This window comes from Suillus paluster (assembly GCF_016628075.1).
Source record: "Suillus paluster strain FC165 chromosome Unknown EDB91scaffold_14, whole genome shotgun sequence".
In the NCBI taxonomy this organism is placed as follows: domain Eukaryota; kingdom Fungi; phylum Basidiomycota; class Agaricomycetes; order Boletales; family Suillaceae; genus Suillus; species Suillus paluster.
This window is the reverse complement of record NW_024537574.1, coordinates 561,606-583,858: the sequence shown is the minus strand read 5'-3', so window position 1 is coordinate 583,858 and position 22,253 is coordinate 561,606. Positions and strand designations below refer to the sequence as shown.

General features: G+C 48.8%; 8 protein-coding genes across 8 annotated transcripts; 2 read left to right on the top strand and 6 right to left on the bottom strand.

The window, feature by feature from the left end:
• Window positions 1–394: 394 nt before the first annotated feature.
• EDB91DRAFT_152058 (uncharacterized protein) lies at window positions 395–1,147 on the bottom strand. The gene has a single exon (XM_041326246.1). It carries the CDS (start codon window positions 981–983, stop codon window positions 486–488), a length of 498 nt encoding a protein of 165 aa, XP_041179461.1. The 5' UTR covers window positions 984–1,147; the 3' UTR covers window positions 395–485.
• Window positions 1,148–1,805: 658 nt separating this feature from the next.
• Window positions 1,806–3,865, bottom strand: EDB91DRAFT_1345770 (P-loop containing nucleoside triphosphate hydrolase protein). The gene is made up of 7 exons (XM_041325858.1): window positions 3,590–3,865; window positions 3,393–3,527; window positions 3,196–3,338; window positions 3,007–3,145; window positions 2,861–2,955; window positions 2,328–2,811; window positions 1,806–2,260 (listed from the first exon to the last, which is right to left on the bottom strand). The coding sequence occupies exons 1-7, from the start codon at window positions 3,662–3,664 to the stop codon at window positions 1,952–1,954; spliced, it is 1,380 nt and encodes a 459-aa protein (XP_041179460.1). The 5' UTR covers window positions 3,665–3,865; the 3' UTR covers window positions 1,806–1,951.
• A 967-nt stretch (window positions 3,866–4,832) lies between these two features.
• Window positions 4,833–7,558, bottom strand: EDB91DRAFT_1220407 (P-loop containing nucleoside triphosphate hydrolase protein; the record flags this gene model as incomplete). The annotated part of the gene is made up of 4 exons (XM_041320894.1): window positions 4,833–6,898; window positions 6,969–7,188; window positions 7,244–7,386; window positions 7,442–7,558. The coding sequence occupies 4 exons, from the start codon at window positions 7,556–7,558 to the stop codon at window positions 5,159–5,161; spliced, it is 2,220 nt and encodes a 739-aa protein (XP_041179459.1). The 3' UTR covers window positions 4,833–5,158.
• A 2,178-nt stretch (window positions 7,559–9,736) lies between these two features.
• On the bottom strand, window positions 9,737–10,908 carry EDB91DRAFT_1121301 (uncharacterized protein). Its single transcript, XM_041318223.1, has 3 exons — window positions 10,184–10,908; window positions 9,939–10,119; window positions 9,737–9,861 (listed from the first exon to the last, which is right to left on the bottom strand). Exon 1 carries the CDS (start codon window positions 10,445–10,447, stop codon window positions 10,199–10,201), a length of 249 nt encoding a protein of 82 aa, XP_041179458.1. The 5' UTR covers window positions 10,448–10,908; the 3' UTR covers window positions 9,737–9,861; window positions 9,939–10,119; window positions 10,184–10,198.
• Window positions 10,878–11,378, bottom strand: EDB91DRAFT_1050093 (uncharacterized protein; the record flags this gene model as incomplete). The annotated part of the gene is made up of 3 exons (XM_041313509.1): window positions 10,878–10,949; window positions 11,020–11,168; window positions 11,240–11,378. The coding sequence occupies 3 exons, from the start codon at window positions 11,376–11,378 to the stop codon at window positions 10,878–10,880; spliced, it is 360 nt and encodes a 119-aa protein (XP_041179457.1).
• A 448-nt stretch (window positions 11,379–11,826) lies between these two features.
• Window positions 11,827–12,435, top strand: EDB91DRAFT_1246376 (uncharacterized protein; the record flags this gene model as incomplete). Its single annotated transcript, XM_041322653.1, has 3 exons — window positions 11,827–12,061; window positions 12,115–12,263; window positions 12,319–12,435. The coding sequence occupies 3 exons, from the start codon at window positions 11,827–11,829 to the stop codon at window positions 12,433–12,435; spliced, it is 501 nt and encodes a 166-aa protein (XP_041179456.1).
• A 72-nt stretch (window positions 12,436–12,507) lies between these two features.
• On the top strand, window positions 12,508–13,028 carry EDB91DRAFT_1121299 (uncharacterized protein; the record flags this gene model as incomplete). Its single annotated transcript, XM_041318222.1, has 2 exons — window positions 12,508–12,797; window positions 12,854–13,028. A coding segment is annotated over one exon (247 nt), but the record flags the coding sequence as incomplete, so codon positions are not given.
• A 546-nt stretch (window positions 13,029–13,574) lies between these two features.
• On the bottom strand, window positions 13,575–16,142 carry EDB91DRAFT_1220404 (FAD binding domain-containing protein). The gene is made up of 12 exons (XM_041320893.1): window positions 15,881–16,142; window positions 15,705–15,824; window positions 15,489–15,647; window positions 15,233–15,434; window positions 15,090–15,182; window positions 14,988–15,030; window positions 14,765–14,941; window positions 14,655–14,710; window positions 14,592–14,601; window positions 14,511–14,535; window positions 14,433–14,459; window positions 13,575–14,379 (listed from the first exon to the last, which is right to left on the bottom strand). Exons 1-12 carry the CDS (start codon window positions 15,908–15,910, stop codon window positions 13,687–13,689), a joined length of 1,635 nt encoding a protein of 544 aa, XP_041179454.1. The 5' UTR covers window positions 15,911–16,142; the 3' UTR covers window positions 13,575–13,686.
• Between the last annotated feature and the right edge of the window lie 6,111 nt (window positions 16,143–22,253).

Sequence of the window (22,253 nt, the reverse complement as noted above, 5' to 3'; positions counted from 1 at the left end):
CTGGAATCTGGTGGATGGCATGTACTCAATGTTAACCTTCCCACTTGAAGACGCCTTGGAAGATGAATTCCCAACAACACAGACTAGTGGTGGCTGGGTCTAGTTCAGAACCACGGTTCGAACCTGAACCTTTATGAACTCGACCGTTCGAGTTCGGTTCAAAGTTCAGACAGTCCAATGGGGGAACCGGACCGTTGATCTAGTTCGCGGTTCGAGGAGTGGCAAAAATTGCCGAGCTGGTTCGAATTGATCAGCAACCATTCCAGTGGTAAGTAGGTACTGATGTACAGTACGTACTAGTAGAATACTTATGTGTGTTTCCACTCACCGCTTGGTAAGCCTTATCAACTTTGTCAATTGAGATTCGTCTGACGTCGTTGTTCACTTGATCAATCGATCAACTTTATTATAAATTCAAGTAGGTTACCTACGCGATCCGAGTTGCCTAATCATACAAGATACTATGCATTGCAGGCTACCGAGTATTATGTTTGCATAACATTTGCAAACGGTGACTGATCCTCCAAAAACAACGCCCATCCATTAAATCTCTCTGGCAGCACATCGAATGGTGTACAGCTGTATAAGTTTCGGGGAGGCACTCCCATGTCAGCGCAAAAATCCCGTGTTTCCGCGAAGCGCCGTGCAGCTAAAGCGAAGTTACCGCGCGCAAAGGCAACCTCGCCCAGTCCACGGACGCTGAATGACTTGGCCAGCAGGTCACCTTGTATATGGCAACCTTCGATCGTAGCGAAGGAATGGAACTCAGCCCTGTCATACTCGCCTGCAGTGAGCTCGATGCATGCAGAGCCATAAGATCTGTGGAGAAATGTGCGCGTACTGTGCAGCGCAAATAATTCATGCGCTCCAGAGGCTTCGTGAATGAGCTCCCTCGCAAGGTCGTGATCCCCCTGATCGCTCGCCACGACACCTTTCGAGACGGTGTACCAAAGGACTTGTCTTGGCTGGCGTCCCTCAAACATCACTACTAATTTTCTGTAGGAAATCTATGGCGTCGGATAACCTGCCTTCCAAAAATGCAACTTCTGCAAGCACCTGGAGTGCGAACTCGCGGTCACACATCGCGCATTGCAGGAGAATGTCTTCTAACTGCATCTTGACCTGGACGATGTCCCCCCGTAATACAATTTGGCGGCCTGGTGCGAAATCTTGGACGACAAGCCCCAGTTACGATCTTCCAAGGACTTCATAAACAATTCGTCCGCAGATGGTGCGAATGTGAATAACCTGGTGAGGTCCAGGAAATACCACACACGGGCTTTCCCCGTGTCGCTGAGATATTTCCATGACTCAGAGATGTTGGAGGTCCTGTAGGACCTGTTGGGATTGAGTGAAGCGACCTTGACATCTGTATATTTCTGCAAATTCGACAACACAGCTTGCCACATTCTCGTGGTCGTCGGCGGTGAGATAAAGACCCTGAGCAGCGTGAAAGGCCTTTATGGCTTCGGCGTATTGAGAAAGTTCGACGAAGAGCCAACCGAGATGCTGGAGGCAACGTGCTTGTAGTGTCCGTGTGGAGGAGTTCTCGACGATGTTGAAAATAGCTGGGGCAAGGGTAGTTGGGCGGGGAAGATGCCACTGCAAGCACCTCAAAAATTGCCAGCAAACACAATAAGTCTCTTCAGGGGCGTGGGCGAGGTCGAGGGCAACTATACATGCTCAATGTTTAGGTGATCCGAGATAATGATATCAGCATCAGCATCTTGTTCTTTTGAACACAACTGTGGACAATGTTATAATAGAAGTCGCGTATCTCTTGCAAACAAGTGGAGTCTGGTGGTGGCAACGACTCTCGTACATAATGCCGAATAGGGCGCGAGCATCTTGATGAAGTCTGTCTTGACGGTAAACGAGAGATTGCCTGCACAGGACATCACATATATGATCAATTTGCAGGAGCGACGGCAATAAGTCGCTAGCCAGGGTGTCATTGAGACCCTGGGGCAAAGAAAGCAATGACGGTCAGAGCATGAAGACCATCCTCGCCGAGATCCTTGATTGATGGCGAGCTGAGTGACAGCTGCATGGTGTCTGACAAGCTGTGGAGCTTTCCCTTGCCAGGGTCTAGAACCTTGCTGCCCTTTTTGCCCCATCTCTTCAGCAATGTCGCTGGGGACCAGCCATTTTGCTGCGCGGCATTTGCGAGTAGGTTGATGGAAAGAGGGTGAAATTCCAATTCCCCGAGCAGGTTCTTTATGTCTTCCTCGGCATCGCTGCGACTAGCGTGGTGATATATCTGAAAGAACACTGCTTGAGCGGAGCTCAAGTCCAGTGGTGGAATATCCTTCGTTATCCATAGTCACGTTTGGTGCATTCCTTCTACTACGTGACGTGAGGATCAGGATGACACCAGGGATGTCTGCAATTTCGGCAATGGCAGGTGGTATTTCTCCGAGCGCCGACGATCCACTGGCCTCCTCGAAGGTCTCGGCATTATCAAGGACAACGAGGGCACTGGCGGAACGAAGAAATATTGATATTTGACGTACAGGATCAGCGCCTGCAAACTCTATGCCAAGGGCTCCTGAAAAACGAGCCATGAAAGTTTCAAAAGTGATGGTCGACGGATCCAGGCCGTCGTAGGTCACGAAGAAGCGCCTATCAGCAAATTTCTCTGTGATAAGTGGCTCGTGGAGGATAGCTTTGGCAAGAGAACTCTTCCCCATGCCTCCCGGACCGATCAACGCGATATGCTCATTATTGACGACGAGGTTTGTCAACTCTGCCACGAGATCCTGACGCCCATAAAACATGGAAGGTCGTGGTGGCGGCACCGATGGGCAATACCTGATTGCGTTTGAAAGACATGCCATCGCCCGACCAAAAGACAACTTACGTTACAACATTGATATCGGCAGCTTTGCCCTTGAGTTCTGATGTCATCTTCTTCATAATCTTCATATCGAACGCGATTCCAGCGATTGCTTCAGTCTTGAGACGTGATTCAGGAGGAAAAGTTCGGGTGAAGTTACAGGTACGTACATTGAAAAGTGCGAGGAAGCGATCCAAGTCTTTTTCCCATCCAACAATCCGGTCGCGATCAATTGTGACAGAGAAGAGTCTGCTCCAAAACCCTTGCTCCTTCTTTGAGGCTATTTCACTATTGATGCGATTCACAGATCTACACGGTGGTCATCAGTTTCTAGGGACGGTGAAATTGCATTGGCTCACATGTTAAGGTCCGACAAGGCATCCCCAAAGGATCCTCGCAGATCATCTTCGGTAGCATCCTTGGTTGCTCTTTCCAGGATCTTCCTGATACTTTCACACTTGTTGACTATCGCCAGGAAATCGGACTTATTCTTAATCACTGACTATACAGACTTAGGGATCCTTTCATGAGACTTTCAAGGATTCCGCGAACGTACCTGCGCAAGAGCGAAGATGTTTGCAATCGTTCCGAGAATCCCTTTCGCGAGGTCGATAGGAACAAGGTCTTTCGTAACATTGATGGCCGATATAGTGACGCCTAGCAGTTGAGTCACGTAGTCGTCCTGGGACTCCTTGGCCTCAGAGGAGGGTTGCTTAGCATTTGGATTGCGTTGTTTCAGATGTAAATACACACATGATCCCTCGATATGAGCCTTCTTTCCTTTGGTTTTTTAGAGCTTGTAGCTTTAGGGTTGCCATTGGATAACATCGCTGGAGTCCGTATGGAAGAGCGTTACAGTGACTGAATGCGCGCCTCCGCCTGCTTTAAGCCACTGGAAGGTGAGAAAATGGACAGCTGGCATACCATACCAGCGTCTATCATGCTGTAATTTCAAGGGGCAAAGAACTCCAGAGTCCAGGCTGCTATCGTCACGTCATGTGAAACGCGCATGTCACACATCGCATCAACAAAAGAGCCCGAAGCATGCAAGGCCTTGTGAAGCTTACATGAGCATGCGTGCTGTGATCTAACTTTTCAGACATACACAAGCTGTACACAAGGTCTTACATTGCGACATATATGTGAATATATGCTTCGGGCAGCATATATTCACATATATGATTCAGGCTCTTTTGTTGATGCGCCAGCGTGCCTTCTGGAATCTGGTGGATGGCATGTACTCAATGTTAACCTTCCCACTTGAAGACGCCTTGGAAGATGAATTCCCAACAATACAGACTAGTGGTGGCTGGGTCTAGTTCAGAACCACGGTTCGAACCTGAACCTTTATGAACTCGACCGTTCGAGTTCGGTTCAAAGTTCAGACAGTCCAATGGGGGAACCGGACCGTTGATCTAGTTCGCGGTTCGAGGAGTGGCAAAAATTGCCGAGCTGGTTCGAATTGATCAGCAACCATTCCAGTGGTAAGTAGGTACTGATGTACAGTACGTACTAGTAGAATACTTATGTGTGTTTCCACTCACCGCTTGGTAAGCCTTATCAACTTTGTCAATTGAGATTCGTCTGACGTCGTTGTTCACTTGATCAATCGATCAACTTTATTATAAATTCAAGTAGGTTACCTACGCGATCCGAGTTGCCTAATCATACAAGATACTATGCATTGCAGGCTACCGAGTATTATGTTTGCATAACATTTGCAAACGGTGACTGATCCTCCAAAAACAACGCCCATCCATTAAATCTCTCTGGCAGCACATCGAATGGTGTACAGCTGTACAAGTTTCGGGGAGGCACTCCCATGTCAGCGCAAAAATCCCGTGTTTCCGCGAAGCGCCGTGCAGCTAAAGCGAAGTTACCGCGCGCAAAGGCAACCTCGCCCAGTCCACGGACGCTGAATGACTTGGCCAGCAGGTCACCTTGTATATGGCAACCTTCGATCGTAGCGAAGGAAATGGAACTCAGCCCTGTCATACTCGCCTGCAGTGAGCTCGATGCATGCAGAGCCATAAGATCTGTGGAGAAATGTGCGCGTACTGTGCAGCGCAAATAATTCATGCGCTCCAGAGGCTTCGTGAATGAGCTCCCTCGCAAGGTCGTGATCCCCCTGATTGCTCGCCACGACACCTTTCGAGACGGTGTACCAAAGGACTTGTCTTGGCTGGCGTCCCTCAAACATCACTATAATTTTCTGTAGGAAATCCATGGCGTCGGATAACCTGCCTTCCAAAAATGCAACTTCTGCAAGCACCTGGAGTGCGAACTCGCGGTCACACATCGCGCATTGCAGGAGAATGTCTTCTAACTGCATCTTGACCTGGACGATGTCCCCCCGTAATACAATTTGGCGGCCTGGTGCGAAATCTTGGACGACAAGCCCCAGTTACGATCTTCCAAGGACTTCATAAACAATTCGTCCGCAGATGGTGCGAATGTGAATAACCTGGTGAGGTCCAGGAAATACCACACACGGGCTTTCCCCGTGTCGCTGAGATATTTCCATGACTCAGAGAGTTGGAGGTCCTGTAGGACCTGTTGGGATTGAGTGAAGCGACCTTGACATCTGTATATTTCTGCAAATTCGACAACACAGCTTGCCACATTCTCGTGGTCGTCGGCGGTGAGATAAAGACCCTGAGCAGCGTGAAAGGCCTTTATGGCTTCGGCGTATTGAGAAAGTTCGACGAAGAGCCAACCGAGATGCTGGAGGCAACGTGCTTGTAGTGTCCGTGTGGAGGAGTTCTCGACGATGTTGAAAATAGCTGGGGCAAGGGTAGTTGGGCGGGGAAGATGCCACTGCAAGCACCTCAAAAATTGCCAGCAAACACAATAAGTCTCTTCAGGGGCGTGGGCGAGGTCGAGGGCAACTATACGCTCAATGTTTAGGTGATCCGAGATAATAATACCAGCATGACCGTCTCGCTTTTTTGACCACTGTTGGACAATGTCATAATAGAAGTCGCGTATCTCTTGCAAACAAGTGGGGCCTGGTGGTGGCAACGAATCTCGCACATAATGCCGAATAGGCGCGAGCATCTTGACGAAGCCGTCTTGATGGTAAACGAGAGATTGCCTGCATAGGACATCACATACATGATCAATTTGCAGGAGCGACGGCAATAAGTCGCTAGCCAGGGTGTCATTGAGACCCTGGGGCAAAAAAGCGATGACGGTCAGAGCATGAAGACCGTCCTCGCCGAGATCCTGGATCGATGGCGAGCTGAGCGACAACCGCATGGTGTCTGACAAGCTTTGCAGCTTTCCCTTGCCATGGTCGAGAACCTTGCTGCCCTTTTTGCCCCATCTCTTCAGCAATGTCGCTGGAGACCAGCCATTTTGCTGCGCGGCATTTGCGAGTAGGTTGATGGAAAGAGGGTGAAATTCCAATTCCCCGAGCAGGTTCTTTATGTCTTCCTCGGCATCGCTGCGACTAGCGTGGTGATATATCTGAAAGAACACTGCTTGAGCGGAGCTCAAGTCCAGTGGTGGAATATCCTTCGTTATCCATAGCACGTTTGGTGCATTCCTTCTACTACGTGACGTGAGGATCAGGATGACACCAGGGATGTCTGCAATTTCGGCAATGGCAGGTGGTATTTCTCCGAGCGCCGAAGATCCACTGGCCTCCTCGAAGGTCTCGGCATTATCGAGGACAACGAGGGCGCTGGCGGAACCAAGAATTGTTGATATTTGACGCACAAGATCAGCGCCTGCAAACTCTATGCCAAGGGCTCCCGCAAAACGAGTCATAAAGGTTTCAAAAGTGATGGTTGACGGATCCAGGCCGTCGTAGGTCACGAAGAAGCGCCTATCAGCAAATTTCTCTGTGATAAGTGGCTCGTGGAGGATAGCTTTGGCAAGAGAACTCTTCCCCATGCCTCCTGGACCGACCAACGCAATATGCTCATCGTTAACGACAAGATCTGTCAACTCTGCCACGAGATCCCCTCGCCCATAAAACATGGAAGGTCGTGGTGGCAGCATCGGTGGGCGATACCTGATTGCGTCTGAAAGACATGCCATCGCCCGACCAAAAGACAACTTACGTTACAACATTGATATCGGCAGCTTTGCCCTTGAGTTCTGATGCCATCTTCTTCATATTCTTCACGTCGATCGCGATGCCAGCGATCGCTTCAGCCTTGAGATGTGATTCAGCAGTAGAAGTTTGGGTGAAATTATAGAGACGTACATTGAAAAGTGCGAGGAAGCGATCTAAGTCATTTTCCCATCCAACAATCCGGTCGTGATCAATCGTGACAGAGAAGAGTCTTTTCCAAAATCCTTGCTCCTTCTTTGAGGCTACTTCACTATTGATGCGGTTTACTGATCTGCACGATGTCATCAGCTAACAGATACAGTGAAATTGGCTTGGCTCACACTTACACGTTAAGGTCCGACAAGGCATACCAAAAGGATCCTTGCAGATCATCTTTGGTAGCATCCTGGGTTGCTCTTTCAAGGACTTTCCCAATAGTTTCACACTTCTTGACTATCGCCAGGAAATCAGACTTGTTCTTGATCACTGTCTGTACAGACTTAAGGATCCCTTCATAAAAGATTTTGAATATTAAGCCAACGCACCTCCGCAAGAGTGAGGAAATTTGCGATTGTTCCAAGGACACCTTTCGCAAGGGCGATAGGAATAGCCTCTTTCGTAAGATTGATGGCCGATATAGTGAAGGATAGCAGTTGAATCATATTGTCGTCCTGGGACTCTTTGGTTTCAGAGGATTGCTTAGCATTTGGGTCGTTCTATATCAGAGTTTAATGATGTTCGATGATATCTCGATGTGTCTTCTTGCCTTCGGGTTTTTAGACCGTACGACTCCAGGTTCGCCATTGGATAACATCGCTTGAGTCTGTGGAAGAGCGTTACTGTGATGGAATGCGCACCTCCGCCTGCTTCGAGTCAAGTGTAGGGTGAGAAACTGCGCAGCATAACTCCATATCGGTGTCCACGCAGTGCCTAAGTATAACTCAAGACCGAAGGAAATTCGAACTCCAGCCTGACAGTACTAGAGCCGGGGGCCGTCGTCACATCATGTGATGCTACTTGGCGCGCATGTCATGACTCCCATGATCGTCAGCGCGTCTTCTGGTTGACAATAGTGACCTGACGTGCTCCGCTGTGCCACTACCCTCCATTAGGGGCATTTGTAGACTCCGAGATGCGGCGGGGGACACGGGCGTCCCCCTTCGTCCCCCTTCCTAGATAGAAATGACCTACATACATATGGTTGTACACCCCAATAAGACAATAAGTAAATTGAGTTTTGTAATGATAAAAAACTGTGCCACCTGCCGCCACAAGACACCTTGGAGGGGGGTCGAACTCCAAACAATACAGCCTGCCAGTGCAGCCCAGTATAACTGACTAAAGCCGTCAAGTGCCGAGGAAAGAAGTATTGGGTAGGACAATGTGAAGGAATATAATCCAATTGGCTCGTTATTCGAGAGCGCTAGGCCCAAATGCAGAGTTGCTCCCTATAATCAGATAGATCACTCAGCAATCTAACAAATGAGCAGGTCCTGCAAACCTCGAAGGCAATATGAAAGCGCCACAAGACATACCAGGAGAAACTTAGTCAAGTTAGGGAGACCATCTCCACGCATAAATTCCTCATCAGATCTGCACGCCAAAGCAGCCCGAACGCTGATCAGTGACCGATCGACCAATCGCTTGACTGCACCCGCAACGACTCCAGTTCTTTCTATCATAATACTAACATTTGCCACTGATAAGGCGATACATGACCATATCGCACCATAGATATTATGCCTGAACGTATCTCCAGGCTCGAAAAGTGGTGAGCCAGCCAGGCCTTGTTCAGATGCGTGGCACTAACTGCAGGTTCACCATCGATGCGAGGACACCATTGTTGAACCAAGCACCCCGTTCAAACGCCTCGTTAGAGTGATTTCTAAGGTTTGTGCGTTCGAGTGATTTCGTAACTTCGTAAGGACAATGAGATAGGTGGCTCGGAGACTCAGATATTGCTGGGGACCAAGAGCGGGCAGAGAATAACGGAGAACCTTGGGTTGAGTCCTTGATCAAGGTTGCGGTACCCTGTCAAGATCTCATTTTGAATTGTGTTGTATTATCCCATTGGCTGCTGGTATTCCGTTCATATGTAGCATCTTCAGATAGAATCTCAACGTACACAAGTATCGAGAAGGCACAGGCGGAACCAATGCAATCGGGAGAAAAATGTTTCTCCTGGTCCCGCTGCACACCATGACAATCTACAAGTCAGCGTCACAGCATTTAATCCCATGGTAGCAACCAAGACACATACCACATCGTTTTTATAACAAACTTCGAGCTCGCGCACGACATCGATGTTCTCGCCCTCGTCAATCATGCACGACCTGACAAACCTTATGTGTGCTGTGGCTGCGTCGACGAATTCGGGCGTCATATAGCAGCCTCACCGAACCCTGTCAAAGTTCAATGCGTCGTGCTTTAGCGTGTACGCGCGTGATAGGTTCTATGTTTTGTGAGAACTTACGCACTGCGCAGGGTACCTTGGCCAGCGAGTTTCTTGACCTTCTCGAGATGGGAAGGTCTTGCTGCCATTCTCCGTTGTAGAGCGCCGTCATCGGTGTAGTCGGGTGCCCATACGACGAACTTTGGAAGGGATCGTATTGACGACATATTTCTCTGATAGGTGAAAATCCTTTGCCATGTGTGATGTATATACATATGTCTGTGTGGAATGACAAGTGAGATCTTGAGAGCTGAGATCTCGTGTCATTACAGTCGATGGTCGTGACGAGTCGATTCTAGTCGAATATTGATCGAACAGCGGAACAAGTTCCGGGACCGATCGATTGAGGCTTAATTCGGACCGAAGGAAGTTCTGGACGCTGGACGCAAGTACGCCTCTATCCTACTGTTATATATAAGCGTAACACAATCAACCAAATCAAAGGCACAGTGAGGGCAACTGGAACTGATTCCATAATATACGACTCGGAGATCTGTCCTGTCTACCACCGTGGTAAGTTCATGGGATGAACCGACAATAGTGTAAGACTTGAAGTCTGTGCAACCCCGACTGACCATGCACATTCACAGCTTTAAACCCTCACCGCGACAGTCATGCTGCCTCAGTCCATCCAGTCCTCCGCCCTGAGCTGTATACGCCGTACCCGCCTACCTCCTCCCAGATTGACATGGCACTGCGCTCGCTTCATATCCTCAACATCCACAAAGATGCACCACTACATGGTTTGGGCACCAGACTACACCGAAAAAGGTACCCTAGCGCGTCACATGGGCGTGTGTCCAAAGCACATGCTAGGAACTAACAAGCTCATCAGCTAAGGTCCAAGGAGTCATAAGTCAGTCTTCCAAGAGCGTTCAAATATCTTTCCACATACATTCACAGCCGGTGGTCTCTTGACGCCCGAATACCAAGGCGCAGAATCTCGGGACAAAACCAAATGCTTGTAGAGCTGCCTAGAATCGGATCGGTTACTCAGCACTCTAAGTAATGAGCAGGCCCTGCAAACTTCGGGATACGAAAGCGCCACTAGGCATACTAGGAGAAACACAGGCAAGTTAGTCAAATCATCTCTTCGCATACTTTCCTGAGACGATAGTACATTAGATCAGCTGCAACGATGACAGGTCGACTGATCGCCTGACTGCCCTCGCAAGGACTCTGGTCCCCCAGTTCTTTCTATCGCATTCCAACATTTGCCACGGATTAATGCCACAGATGACCAGGTGCTCATTCAATGCCTCGTTGAAGTGATTCTAGGGTTCCTGTATTCGAGGTGATTCTGTGGCTTCGAAAGGACAATGAGATATGGATGTCTTGGAGACTCGGATATTGCTGGGCAGCCGGCAGAGAACATCGGAGAACCTTGGATTTGAGTGCTTTATCAAGGTTGCGGTACTCTGTGACATTGTCAAGACCGTATTTTAGATTGCGATTGTGTTATTGTCACGTTGGCTGCTGATATCTTCCGTTCATAAGTAGTATCTTCGGTATCTCAATATACACAGGTATCAAGTTGAAGGAACAGGCGGAAGGGCCGTTGCCAATGCGATTGGGAGAATAACAAGTTTCTCCTTGTCCCACTGCACACCACGACAATCTCCAAGTCAGCGTCCTAACATTAACACCATCCGTAACAACCAAGGCACATACCACATCGCTCTTATAATACACATCCTCCTCCACGAGCTTACGCACGACATCGATGTTCTCGCCCTCGTAAATCATGCACGACCCGACAAACTTCTTGTCAGCTGCGGCTGCGTCGACGGATTCAGGCGTCATGTAGCCTCCACCGAGCCCTGTCAATTTTTAATGCGTCGTGCTTTAGTGTGCGTGCATGCGATAGGTTCTATGTTTTGTGGGGACTTACGCAGAGTACCTTGACCAGCGAGTGTCTTAATGTTCTCGAGGTGGGAAGGCCTCACTGCCATTCTCCGTTGTAGAGCGCCGTCATCGGTGTAGTCGGGTGCCCACACGACAAACTTTGGAAGGGATTGTGTCGAAGACATGTTTCTCTGATGGATGGAGATACTTCGCTGTGGATTAATGCAGATGTTCCTGTGTGGGATGATAAAGGAAATCTTGAGAGCTCGTGCCATTTCACGAGCCGGTCATGGTCGTGACCAGTCGATTGGTCCAACAGCGGTCCACGTTCGGACCGATCGCGGACCGAAATTCTGTAGTACCAAATATTGACCAAACAAAGGTCTCGAGCTGGCTCTGCACTCATGGTCTCATACATACGCGCCATGCACCAATTGACTTGTCAATGCATGAGGGCAACTGGTACTAAATACGAGATCTGTCCTTGAGCTGTCTGTCTACAACCATTCTGGTCCGTCTCGCGTTCACAGGCATATCGTTGGTTATAACTGAAAATAACCGTGACTAACTCGGGCGTCCCGACCAACTGATGTACATTGATATTCATAGCTCTAAACCCTCACCGTGACAGTCATGCTGCCCCGTTCCATCCACTCCTCCGCTTTGAGCTGCATACGTTGCACCCACCCACCTCCTTCCATATTCAAATGGGACTGTGCTCGCTTCATATCTTCCACATCTACAAAGCTGCACCAATACATAGTATGGGCACCAGACTACACCGAGAAAGGTACCCTAGCGCGTCGCATGACCATCCGTCCCAAGCACATGCTAGGAGCTAACAAGCTCATAAGCCAAGGAATCATTAGTCAGTCATTTAAATTCATCGTCGTGTGGTCTCACGAACATCCCAACATTCAGAAGTCGCCGGTGGTCTCTTGACGCGCGAATCACAGGATGCAGAGCCTCATAATAGAAAGTTCATGGGGTCTGCGCTTATCTATGAAGCCGAGAGCTTGGAGGATGTAAGGAGGCTTGTCGAGGCGGATTTGTATTGGACGGAAGGCGTTGTGAGTAGTGCTTGTTTGCATTTTCTTTCGGACGAGTTGATCGTCTTTGGGGAAGTGGGACAAGGAGAAATTGGTCATTCTTCCGATTGTTGATGGCAACTACCCTTCAGGAGTGAGCTGGTATCACTCAACCAACGCCGAAAGACGAGGACTGACGAGACAAGGCGAGTAGCTGGGTAGCAAATACATTCGATTTGACTACCTAAAACAAGATATTTACAAGGCTCAGAGCTACACGCGATCACACATGAAGAACAACCTTTTCAAGATACTTTCCTCAATCGCCTTGGTATCGATATGCACTGCCACTCAAGCACTCACGCAGAGCCAGACATTTACTATTAAACTTCGACATCGACCTGCGACGATCGAAGCACATCCGTCCCGGAAGTACGATACCACCAGCGTAAACGTACATCCTGAATTAAAGTTTCAAGGGTCTAGCAGGGTGATAGGGAATGCGGGGCCGTTGTCCTGTAGCTGCTTTGGCGTGACTTAGTGATGTGATGGTAACTGAATTTCATTGCGGCCAAGGTGCGGGTTTTCTCGAACTTTCGCTCTCAGCTCGTTGAGATCTGTACCCGACGCAGCACTGGCGAACACAATCTGATGATGCATTGCCCTTGCCCTCAAAAGAAGAAGAAAACAGTGCCATCAACTATCCAGGTGATATCAAGGAGGATGAGCTGCACCCACGTTTCGTGACCCCTTGGTTCCTACGGCTGTTGCATACTCATCGAAGTGTGATCAGTTCCGTACTGACACTTGGGAGTCTTAGAACCGCTTTGTGCCCCGAGGGGAGGATTGAAATATCGGGAATCAGCATAAGTTCGTTTATCGACCATGCCGCTATACCTATGCTGGTTGGTACTTTCCATGTAGTGGCCTCGAACATCACTCGATTACTAACCCCATCAAGCTGGCCTGGGGCACGTCGCCATTGCCTATTCAGATAAGTAGAAAGGGATGATAGGGTACCGGTACGAGGAAGGTCTTAAAGCGTTCTAGCTCCGAAGACATCGGGACTAACCAGTGAAAATATGTACGTTGCCCCCCATGTTACTTGTAGCATACTTATTAATCAGGTGGCGCTTCCTGTGGGGTGTCCTGTTCGCTTCGGTTCAACAGGAAACTCGATGAACATTGATTTCTCGCAAAATTGTATGACCTCCTGCAAAATTGTGTAACCTGCCGATCTCTGGGGGGCGCCGATTGCGAGGAACAGGACGGTAAAGGAAACATCAATCTCGCGGACGACGCAAAACAAATCGGCTGGTCAGGCTGTCAGCTCCGCCATCCTTCGAGAAAATGATGTGATACTCGACGACGCATAATTTCAGTTACAAACATGATATCTACAACACGGTGATATAAATGAGTTATGATTTGGTTATGATTGTAAAAGTGTAAAAAGAACAGACAACTAAAGGTCCAAAAAGATGTTTGAGAAATATTTCTTCACGCCTTCTTCACCATGAACGATCGCCCCAATCACTCCGTCCGGCCGTATCACAAACACCTTCGTTTGGTTAGCTTTGACAAGATAAGCTGAATACGCATAGCCCTCCTGATCAACGAGAACGAGATCAGCAGGAGATGCGACAGGTATCGCTGGTGCCGATGAAGGCAAAATGACTGCCGATCGCACCACACTTTTGTTGCATGCCCCAAGCGCGCCCAAGATCGGGGAAGTATCTGCAAGACTCGGCGCGAACACAAGCACCGTGTGATACCAGGGTCTGTACAGACCGAAAAGCGTCTTCACTTCAGACTCTCCGTGCCCTACCTGTAGCATGTTGGGTGCATCGGGTGCCCTGTCTCCAGCTGCGAGATGCCCCTCATCAAACACCCCGTATGCGTTGATAGGCTTCCCCTCGACTGGAGTTGCAAATTCATCGAGTACGATGCTGCTGAACCGACAGTTGATACCAAGCATGAAAAGGATGGGACTTTGGTGGTGCGTCAGATCTCCTGTGGTTACGGCCTTGTTAAGAATAGAGGTGGTCATCTCGAGCATCTCGGAGATGACAGGGAGACGCTCTGCGCTGTATGTCTCGAGAAGAGACTTGTCCGCAAGTCCTTTTTCGACGAGCGCAAGTTTCCATCCTAGATTAAACTGGTGTCTGTGGCGTCAGTCGTGCCATACACGCTGTATTTACTACCACTCACGGCATCTTGGACACTTGCATTGAGTCCCTGTTCATAGAGAAGTGAGCAAGCATCAGCATTTGTTGGGGTCGTCCATACCTGACCACCGGCAGGACTGTGAACACTGAACATGCCGCGTCAGCCGCTGTTTGCGAACAAGGCACTCAAAAATAGACATACTGTGCAGCATCTATGACGGCTTCGATCAGCACAACTACACATACCTAGAATAAAATAACATACCACCCACAACGAACACTTGACCGTCGCTAAACTTGTTTACCATACGGATATTGGCCCTACAACAAATTGATGAATGTGCGTCGAGACGTAGAGAAAAGACAAGAACGCACCGGTACTCGCTCACCCAAACCAGCTTGTTGAATGTAATCTCAGTGGGGATGAACGACGCGATGGTCTCGAAGAGGAGTTCCTCGCTCTGAACAATCTTCGCCAACTCTACTTCGCGATCGGAGATGAAAAATTGCCAGCCATCCTCGCCGATTTCGTCTGTCGGACGCAATGAGAGGCTATGGATCGTGAATACCAAACCGCAAGAGTAGAAATTGCACATACGATTGTCCACCCAAGCTTCCAAATTGGTGAAGGTGCTTCGAGACTGGATCAGGGCAGTCCTCAATCGAATAATAGAAAACTGACTCACCACTCTATCAAGACCAACTCCCTTGAAACGAATATCTCCAGTAACAACGCAGAAATCGTCTCTAGTCTCGCCAAAAAACGTGAGCCCAAGCTGTTTGCGCACGACGCCTGAAAAACCTTCAGTCCCATTCATCCCAGTGCATTCAACCGCATCTCACCTTTAGCACCGTCAGCACCAATCATCCACTTGGTATTAAAAGTCTCTAAGATACCGTTCTTCGCGAGAACGGCGGTAACACCCTGGTCGGACTGTTCGAATGAACGCAGTTCGGTGCTCATCTCGACAGAGCAAGAGAACTTCTCTAGGTGGCGCCGCAGAACCACATCTAGGAGCTGTTGCCCTATCGTCTTGGGGATGTGCTAGAAAATAAACTCATCAGCATGAAGTATTGAGCAGACGACGGTGGTGCACACAAATGGCACCGTTGATGTAGGCTCCATGTGCGGAACGATCGAATAGTCTTTCAGAGGTTCCAACGTCCCGGACTTGTATGAACGGATGTCAGGGATTGGTTTCCCTAGAATGTTGACGTCCGGAACGTTCAGGAAGTTAAAGAGCTCGAGGGAGCGTGGCTAGATTGTGCGTTCAATAAGATCACACGGTATCCGAGAAATGAATGTATGACGAACCCATATTGTGGGTCCACGCTGTCCGATGTGAGGCTTGGGATCTTTATCAATGATGCGAACTGGGATGCCGTTTTGGACGAGTGTCAACGCTGCTACCAGACCTGCTGGCCCAGCGCCTACCTAAGAAAGCGGAATTAAACCGAGGAGCGAAATTTCATCATAGACAAGTCACTTACTATTAGCACAGGAGGATGAGTAGAGTTCATACGTAGAAGCTGATGAGTTCAGAGGTTTTTGGATCGGCATAGAGGGAAATGGGGTCGTTTTAATACAGGGGAAAAGCCGATCAATCCGGAAAAGTGGGAACTGTAAATGAATATCCTTACTAAAATGACCTGCAATTGCCGACGTTACACATCCCAGTACATCCCATTAGATGATTTGTCACAGTGCTCACCAAATATTTCATGACCCTGATTGGACGGCCGCGCTGATACTGATGGCTTTTATGCCGACCAGACGCTTGATTAGCTGAAGTGCACACTCTCACTAGTGCGTTATTAGTTTTGGTCCTGGGCAAATTAGTAACTCCGAGGAAAGTTGCACGTGCCACACGACGGCGCGAAACTAACAGCCTCTACGGACGAACTCTACTCATCCTCCTGTGCTAATAGTAAGTGACTTCCCTATGATGAAATTTCGCGCCTCAGTTGAATTCCGCTTTCTTAGGTAGGCGCTGGGCCAGCAGGTCTGGTAGCAGCGTTGACACTCGTCCAAAATGGCATCCCAATTCGCATCATTGATAAAGATCCCATCGCCTAGCGGTCACCTCAGCGTTCCTAAAAATGCAGAACGAAAAAAAATCCCAATCAAACAAATGCATGCTCGGGAAGATCAGCGAGTGCTTCGAGACGCGTAACATATTCTGCTCTCCGCTCAGGCGTGGAAGAAGGATGAGATAGGGGACTCCAGCCCCTAGGCCTTCTCTAACTTTTGTCTCGAACTCGAAGTACAGACGCGGTATGGGCATAGGAGATGAATCAGGAACAAATAGACCGCTTTGATGTAGTAGGTGCATCTTTATCTTGCAGTTTCTGCTATGTAGCCTAGCGCTCAAAAGACGTTCGACGGTGGGTCTTCCGAGGAGATCCCAAGTGAGCGGCTGCGCGAGGATCCACTTGATATATGTGGAGGATTGCATTGACGTCGTTTTGAGGCGAACTATTCATTGGCTGTGTCGTAGACGTCGATATTTGTGTAAGGATCTGTACCGAGAAAGTCGAGCCTTGGGAGGCTGTGTGCGGACATAGTCAGCGGTGCCAATAAGGAACGATAGGGTAGAGAGAATCGGTACGACGAAGCTCTTTGAGAGTCGCACGCGAAGCATGCAGTCGGACCGACGTCCCAGCTAGGATCGTGGTGTTTGGTGATTTGCCAGTGGGACGCATAACTCGTGAAAAGAGGTTGCGGGCACAACAGGAAGTGCTTCATCTGATACACGTGTTGAATGATATGCGATCACCGTGGCCAAAAGGGAACTTCAATGTCCGATACCCAGAGGCAACTAGCAGCTAGTAGACATCGCGATAAATAATCTCACAACAATCGTTGAGGGATGATACTCACAAACGGTAGCAAGTGCCTGAATACCCGACCGGGATTTGTTTTCGTAGTAACACGGGTATCGTTTGGCGCAGAACGTGCCAGCGCGTGCTCTGAATCATCATCATCCAGTGGAGATGCATCCGATCCGGGTGAGGACGGTGGTGACAAACCTCAGTGATACGTGCCGAACCGGCGAGCATCAGCGAGATAGAGTGAACCTGTAAACACAGACAACAATCAGCTGAATAGTAAAACGTAAAATGCGAAGCGTCGTGATTCTCACCTTCGGAGACACTATCAAAGCTTGGGCGTGGTCTGACATAGCTCATCTATGCTAAACGCTTATCAGAACGTTGACTATTACGTGGAACAGCAAAAAAATGAACATCACGCTAGGTGGTACCGTGGTACATTTATTAGCAAAAGTAATTTGGGTACTCACCTGATTGTCCTGTCAACAACTTAGCTCGAGTGCACTGTATGACGCAAATTTCAAAACGCGATGACAAGTTGTTTGGCAAAAGCCTTGAATCCAAACAACCGGGTGTATTTGAAACATGGCGCTCACACCGAGATCTTGAGTGCGGAGTTTGAATCCTGGTGATACCATTTCAATGTACAGGGCTGGTTCGACTATAACGTTCACCGACTGACGAGTACTGACTTTCTTATGTGGGAGTCGCAGGTGGATATTTTAATTGCTTAACAAGGTAGATCTTAGGTGGCAATCTGCTGGCATGGCAGATATCATCTGTTCGAAAGGAGATCCCGGTGGATATATTCTTCCCACATCGCCGCTGTGAAGAACAATACTCAGCACATAAAAACAAGCCGTCTTCCTACTGCCCCCTTCTGATTTATTTAATCCCATATCACATCCTCACAAACAATGCGTTTCTCCTGTGTCCTCGCCATTGCTGCTGCTGCTTTTGTAAGTTAGCTACGACGTGCGTAGCTAGAGGCGATGCGAGTGCGAAGGGGGTAGATAGACCGCTGAAGGAATGATAATGATTAGTGTTAGCTTCAAATGACGGATGACGGATGCGAGAGATATCGTGAATCGGTAAACGAGAGTGACCGCGTTATAGCGATGATAAGAGAAGGTAATGAGACGGGTTCTTCGGGGCGTTCTTCTGGGGGATATACTGTTCTATTCTGCTCCTTATTAGGAATGTACATGGGCTACTTATACTGTAGGATGAGGAAGGGTCGTCCTAGAATAGTTAAAGGCAAGGGCTCGGTGTACGGTCGGTGAAAGCGGTAGCTGAAGGGAGTGGCGTTTGTATTTGATAGTGTAGCGAGAGAATGATATAAGAGTTGTTGACAAGGTGAAGACGGCGGTATTACGAATGGAGGAACAGTAACGACAGGAAGGGTTTAGCGAGCGATAGGAATTGAAAGGATAGGTACTAATAAAAGGGGTCGGGTATCGTGCTTGACAAACGGTCCAGGCGTTGACGTGGTGGTTGCGGTGAGAGGAGTATCGGCATGTTCCGGCGATAAACGTTTGGTAATTCTTACACTTTGACAACATCAATATATGCCAGTGACGCTGTATGTCCTCTCTTTTGTGTACGCGATGCAAATTGTAGACGCTGCCCTGAAGGAAATTGCGTGAGTATGAGTGGTTTGCGTTCTGGATTGAACCACATGACTCACTGGCGTGGCAGATCATGTTTATATGCTTCTAGTGTGGCAGTGAGTCGTGGTTCTGCTTTCACATTGGTGTGGTATGTTAATGGCACGATGCGTGAGTTATTAGTAGTTTTTGCCGAGCCGATCAACGGGTTTGCTTCTGGACATATTCTACTGTCGCTTGAGCAATGAAGATCTTAGAATAGAGGACTCGCTTCCAAATGCTACGTTTGTTACTTGATAGCGCTCAGCTGGTCTGCAGGCCTTATTGCGGGCTTTGTCACCGGCAGTGGATGTGCATATCTTATACGCGAATGTATGTTGGTCATACTGGAGTCGTACGTATTTTTCCCGCTATCTTGTGTAGTGGGTCTTGTAGCGTCAGATTTTGTCGTTTTCCTGCGAGGTTATCTCGGTGTGAGCAGCAGGTCCTTCCATTAACTGTTCGTGCAATCAAACTCAAGGCACAGAATTGTAGGACTTGTACTCGTTTCCACATATAGTATTGTTGTGAAGAAACACTAGCATATATTTTGTGATCGGACCCCACATTCAGTGCCATACCTAATCTCCACCTGATCGCTGTTTGCGTACCTTTGTGGACTTGAAACAGCACAATGTTAATGATGGGATACAGGAGAGCGATGGAAAACTACTATAAGAGATAGCAAAAGATGTCAATGAAGCCCTGAAGATGACATGTTGGATCCCTAATGTTGCCCATCGGTGTGTTGAATAGGCAAGCAACAAACACAGGCCATGAAAGTGCGCCATCCGTCTCTTATGGTGAGATGAGGATGCAAAGTTGATCCCACTGCCCCTGCGGAGGTAGTGACTGGAGGAGGTGTCGTGGATGACATGGCCGCAGTGGGTTGTGGCTGGGACGATGACTGTTGGCTCTGGGTCGTTCCGATATGTTGTTGCGTGGTTTGAGGCTTGGATGGTCGAGAGGAGCTGGCAGTTTTCCCTCTCGCGTGATAATCTCTCTGCATAGAAGCGAGTCAGTGGCAGAGAAGAACCGAGAAGGAAATAGCGTACAGGCTTGACCGCTGTGCACGGAACGTCGACCACCGGTAGGTTTTGCAAGCGGATGTCGCACTCAGTTTCTCCGTGTGGATTGGAGCATCTACGCCAGAAGGAAGGTAAGTGATCGAAAAGAGTCCGTTGAGGCTGTTCTGTGGTGCGTCGCCCACGCGAGGTAGAGGACTGATAAAATATTGGTAAAGAGAACTGTTAAAATATAGATGGAGACCACGTACACCATCAAAGAACCCTCGGGGTAGTCGACGAGTACCTTCGATTCGCGGAACTGGTCTTTGCGGGGCCTGTGGTCGTGTAGCATCAACCTAAGATATAGATCCTCAAAATCACGCAAAAGGTCAAGAAACACATAGCATACATGCACGTTAAACGGCTTGTTAATAGTGTTGATCTGCAAGGATGATTAGGCACATTGATTATTGAGAATGAAATGAACCCAAGCTTACATTGTCTGACAAAAGGTCGTCTAGGCCGGCCTCTTTGACGATCGTAGAAACATCCCATGCGTATACGTGATTGTCGTGGCAGCCAGTAGCGAGAATCTTTCCATCCGCAGAAAAGGCAGCACAATTGACCTCGCCTTCGTGGTGAAGGGGTTGTCCGATGGGTTGATTGGTTTTGAAGTTCCACAGTCGCACTGTCGTGTCAAAAAATGAGCTTGTGGCAAGGATGCGCTCATTCGGAGATAGTGAAATGCTGTCGATATCTCCAAGTGAGTCAAAAACAGCGGTTTCTGTCCAAGTGGCGGTGTCGAATTTTCTGATTACATGTGACCCGGCGAACAGGGTCTTTCCTTCGGAGGTCCATGCCAGGCACGTAGCCCATTCCTCGAGGGTTTTGAGTAGTTCGCCTGTATTGGCGTTCCAGATTTTCAGTGTGTTCGCGGTCGTCGCAATCATCGTGCCATCAGGTGAGTAGCTAACCGCGTACACCCAGTCAATATTCCCTGCCTCGATTGGTCCCAGGATGGTGTTGCCGCTCTTGACATCCCATACTCTGAGTGCTTCATTACCGCCTCCGCTCACGACTCGCCCACCGTCTGGACTCCAGCAGACACACTTCACTCTCTCTGTGTGCCCCGTCCATTTTTTGACAACCTTGCCCGTATCGATATCCCACGATCTCACTGTGCAATCATCACTCCCGCTTGCTACTGTCTTGCCGTCCGGTGAGAGTGCTATGGTGTACACCGGTCCACTTCCTTCATCCGTCCAGGCCTCCCCGACCTGCATTCCACTTTCCAGGTCCCACACTCTAAGTGAGCCATCCCATGAACAGGTCATGATTCGCCGTTTATCTGGCAGGCCTAGGATGCCATTCACCCAACTAGTGTGTCCTTGCATCTTTTTGCGAGGCTTCATCGTTGATCTCTCTTGCTTCGCAGGAGCTGTTGAAGACATTATTTTGGCTCGAGGACTCCACCTAATGGGCGCGGCACAATTTCAGCTCTTACCCAGCGAACGAATACCATCACTTACTCGACGGTGCTTGTTTATACTCGGAATGAATAAGTCCTCGATGGAAACCGCAACGGAGTGAATATTTGTTCGACGCAGAGTTCGGTCAAGAGAGTCGTCGCTGTTTAAGTCATCTACAGGTGCGTCTTCTTTGTTTTATCCTGTGTTTCGTTCACCGCTTGCGCACTGGCTGGGCAGATTAAGCGTCCACGTCTCTTTTTCTGAAATTTCGACATCGACATTTCAATATCCCATCTGCTAGTGGTCCTGCCATCAGCATTCCTGCGTTTCTTCGCTGGTCCCTCTCCATTACCAGCAGGAAATATCTCTGAGATGTTCATCCCGTTGTCTGCTGTGCCATCACCGTGCATCTTAAAAACGATGTCTCAGCAAGCCCTTCCCGTATCATCCCTTGATCGAAAGTCATTCATTGGTGTTAACACACCTTAAATTTTAATGATTCGACTATTCAGTTGATGGTTGGATCATCGAGGCATGGAATACGCTGCTCAGATCCTCGAGCATCTGTTCCTCTCGCGAATAATGAGGTGCGCACCACCATAAGCTCAGGATGTTCATTCGGCTTCAGAGTTTCACTCGACAGCGTTGCAATTGATCGTTCACTTCGGACAGCCTTTCGAAGCATTTTCGCTAGCGCAGCAGCATACACGAGAATCGCGTCAGATCATCCTCATGATATGATCGCACAAGTGAAAGACGTGAATTCTGTTCATACCATGATGAATGCCAGGACACTGAAGATATTGTAGCTCGCTGAGAGGGTCAGCTTACATGCTCCGACTCAACCTCGAATCCATGAAACTTCTTGCAATGAACCCATAACTGACTTTGGACGGATGTCCATTCGACG

Coding starts and splice junctions, on each gene's coding strand:
- EDB91DRAFT_152058 (XM_041326246.1), bottom strand. CDS start 983: ATGTTTGAGGGACGCCAGCCAAGACAAGTCCTTTGGTACACCGTCTCG.
- EDB91DRAFT_1345770 (XM_041325858.1), bottom strand. CDS start 3,664: ATGTTATCCAATGGCAACCCTAAAGCTACAAGCTCTAAAAAACCAAAG. Junction 2,812..2,860: donor GCCGATATCAATGTTGTAAC/GTAAGTTGTCTT, acceptor AAACGCAATCAG/GTATTGCCCATCGGTGCCGC. Junction 2,261..2,327: donor GTAGAAGGAATGCACCAAAC/GTGACTATGGAT, acceptor GTGTTCTTTCAG/ATATATCACCACGCTAGTCG.
- EDB91DRAFT_1121301 (XM_041318223.1), bottom strand. CDS start 10,447: ATGCGAAGAGATGATTTGACTAACTTGCCTGTGTTTCTCCTAGTATGC.
- EDB91DRAFT_1220404 (XM_041320893.1), bottom strand. CDS start 15,910: ATGAACTCTACTCATCCTCCTGTGCTAATA. Junction 15,825..15,880: donor CTCATCCTCCTGTGCTAATA/GTAAGTGACTTG, acceptor CCGCTTTCTTAG/GTAGGCGCTGGGCCAGCAGG. Junction 14,380..14,432: donor ATGCAAGTGTCCAAGATGCC/GTGAGTGGTAGT, acceptor CACAGACACCAG/TTTAATCTAGGATGGAAACT.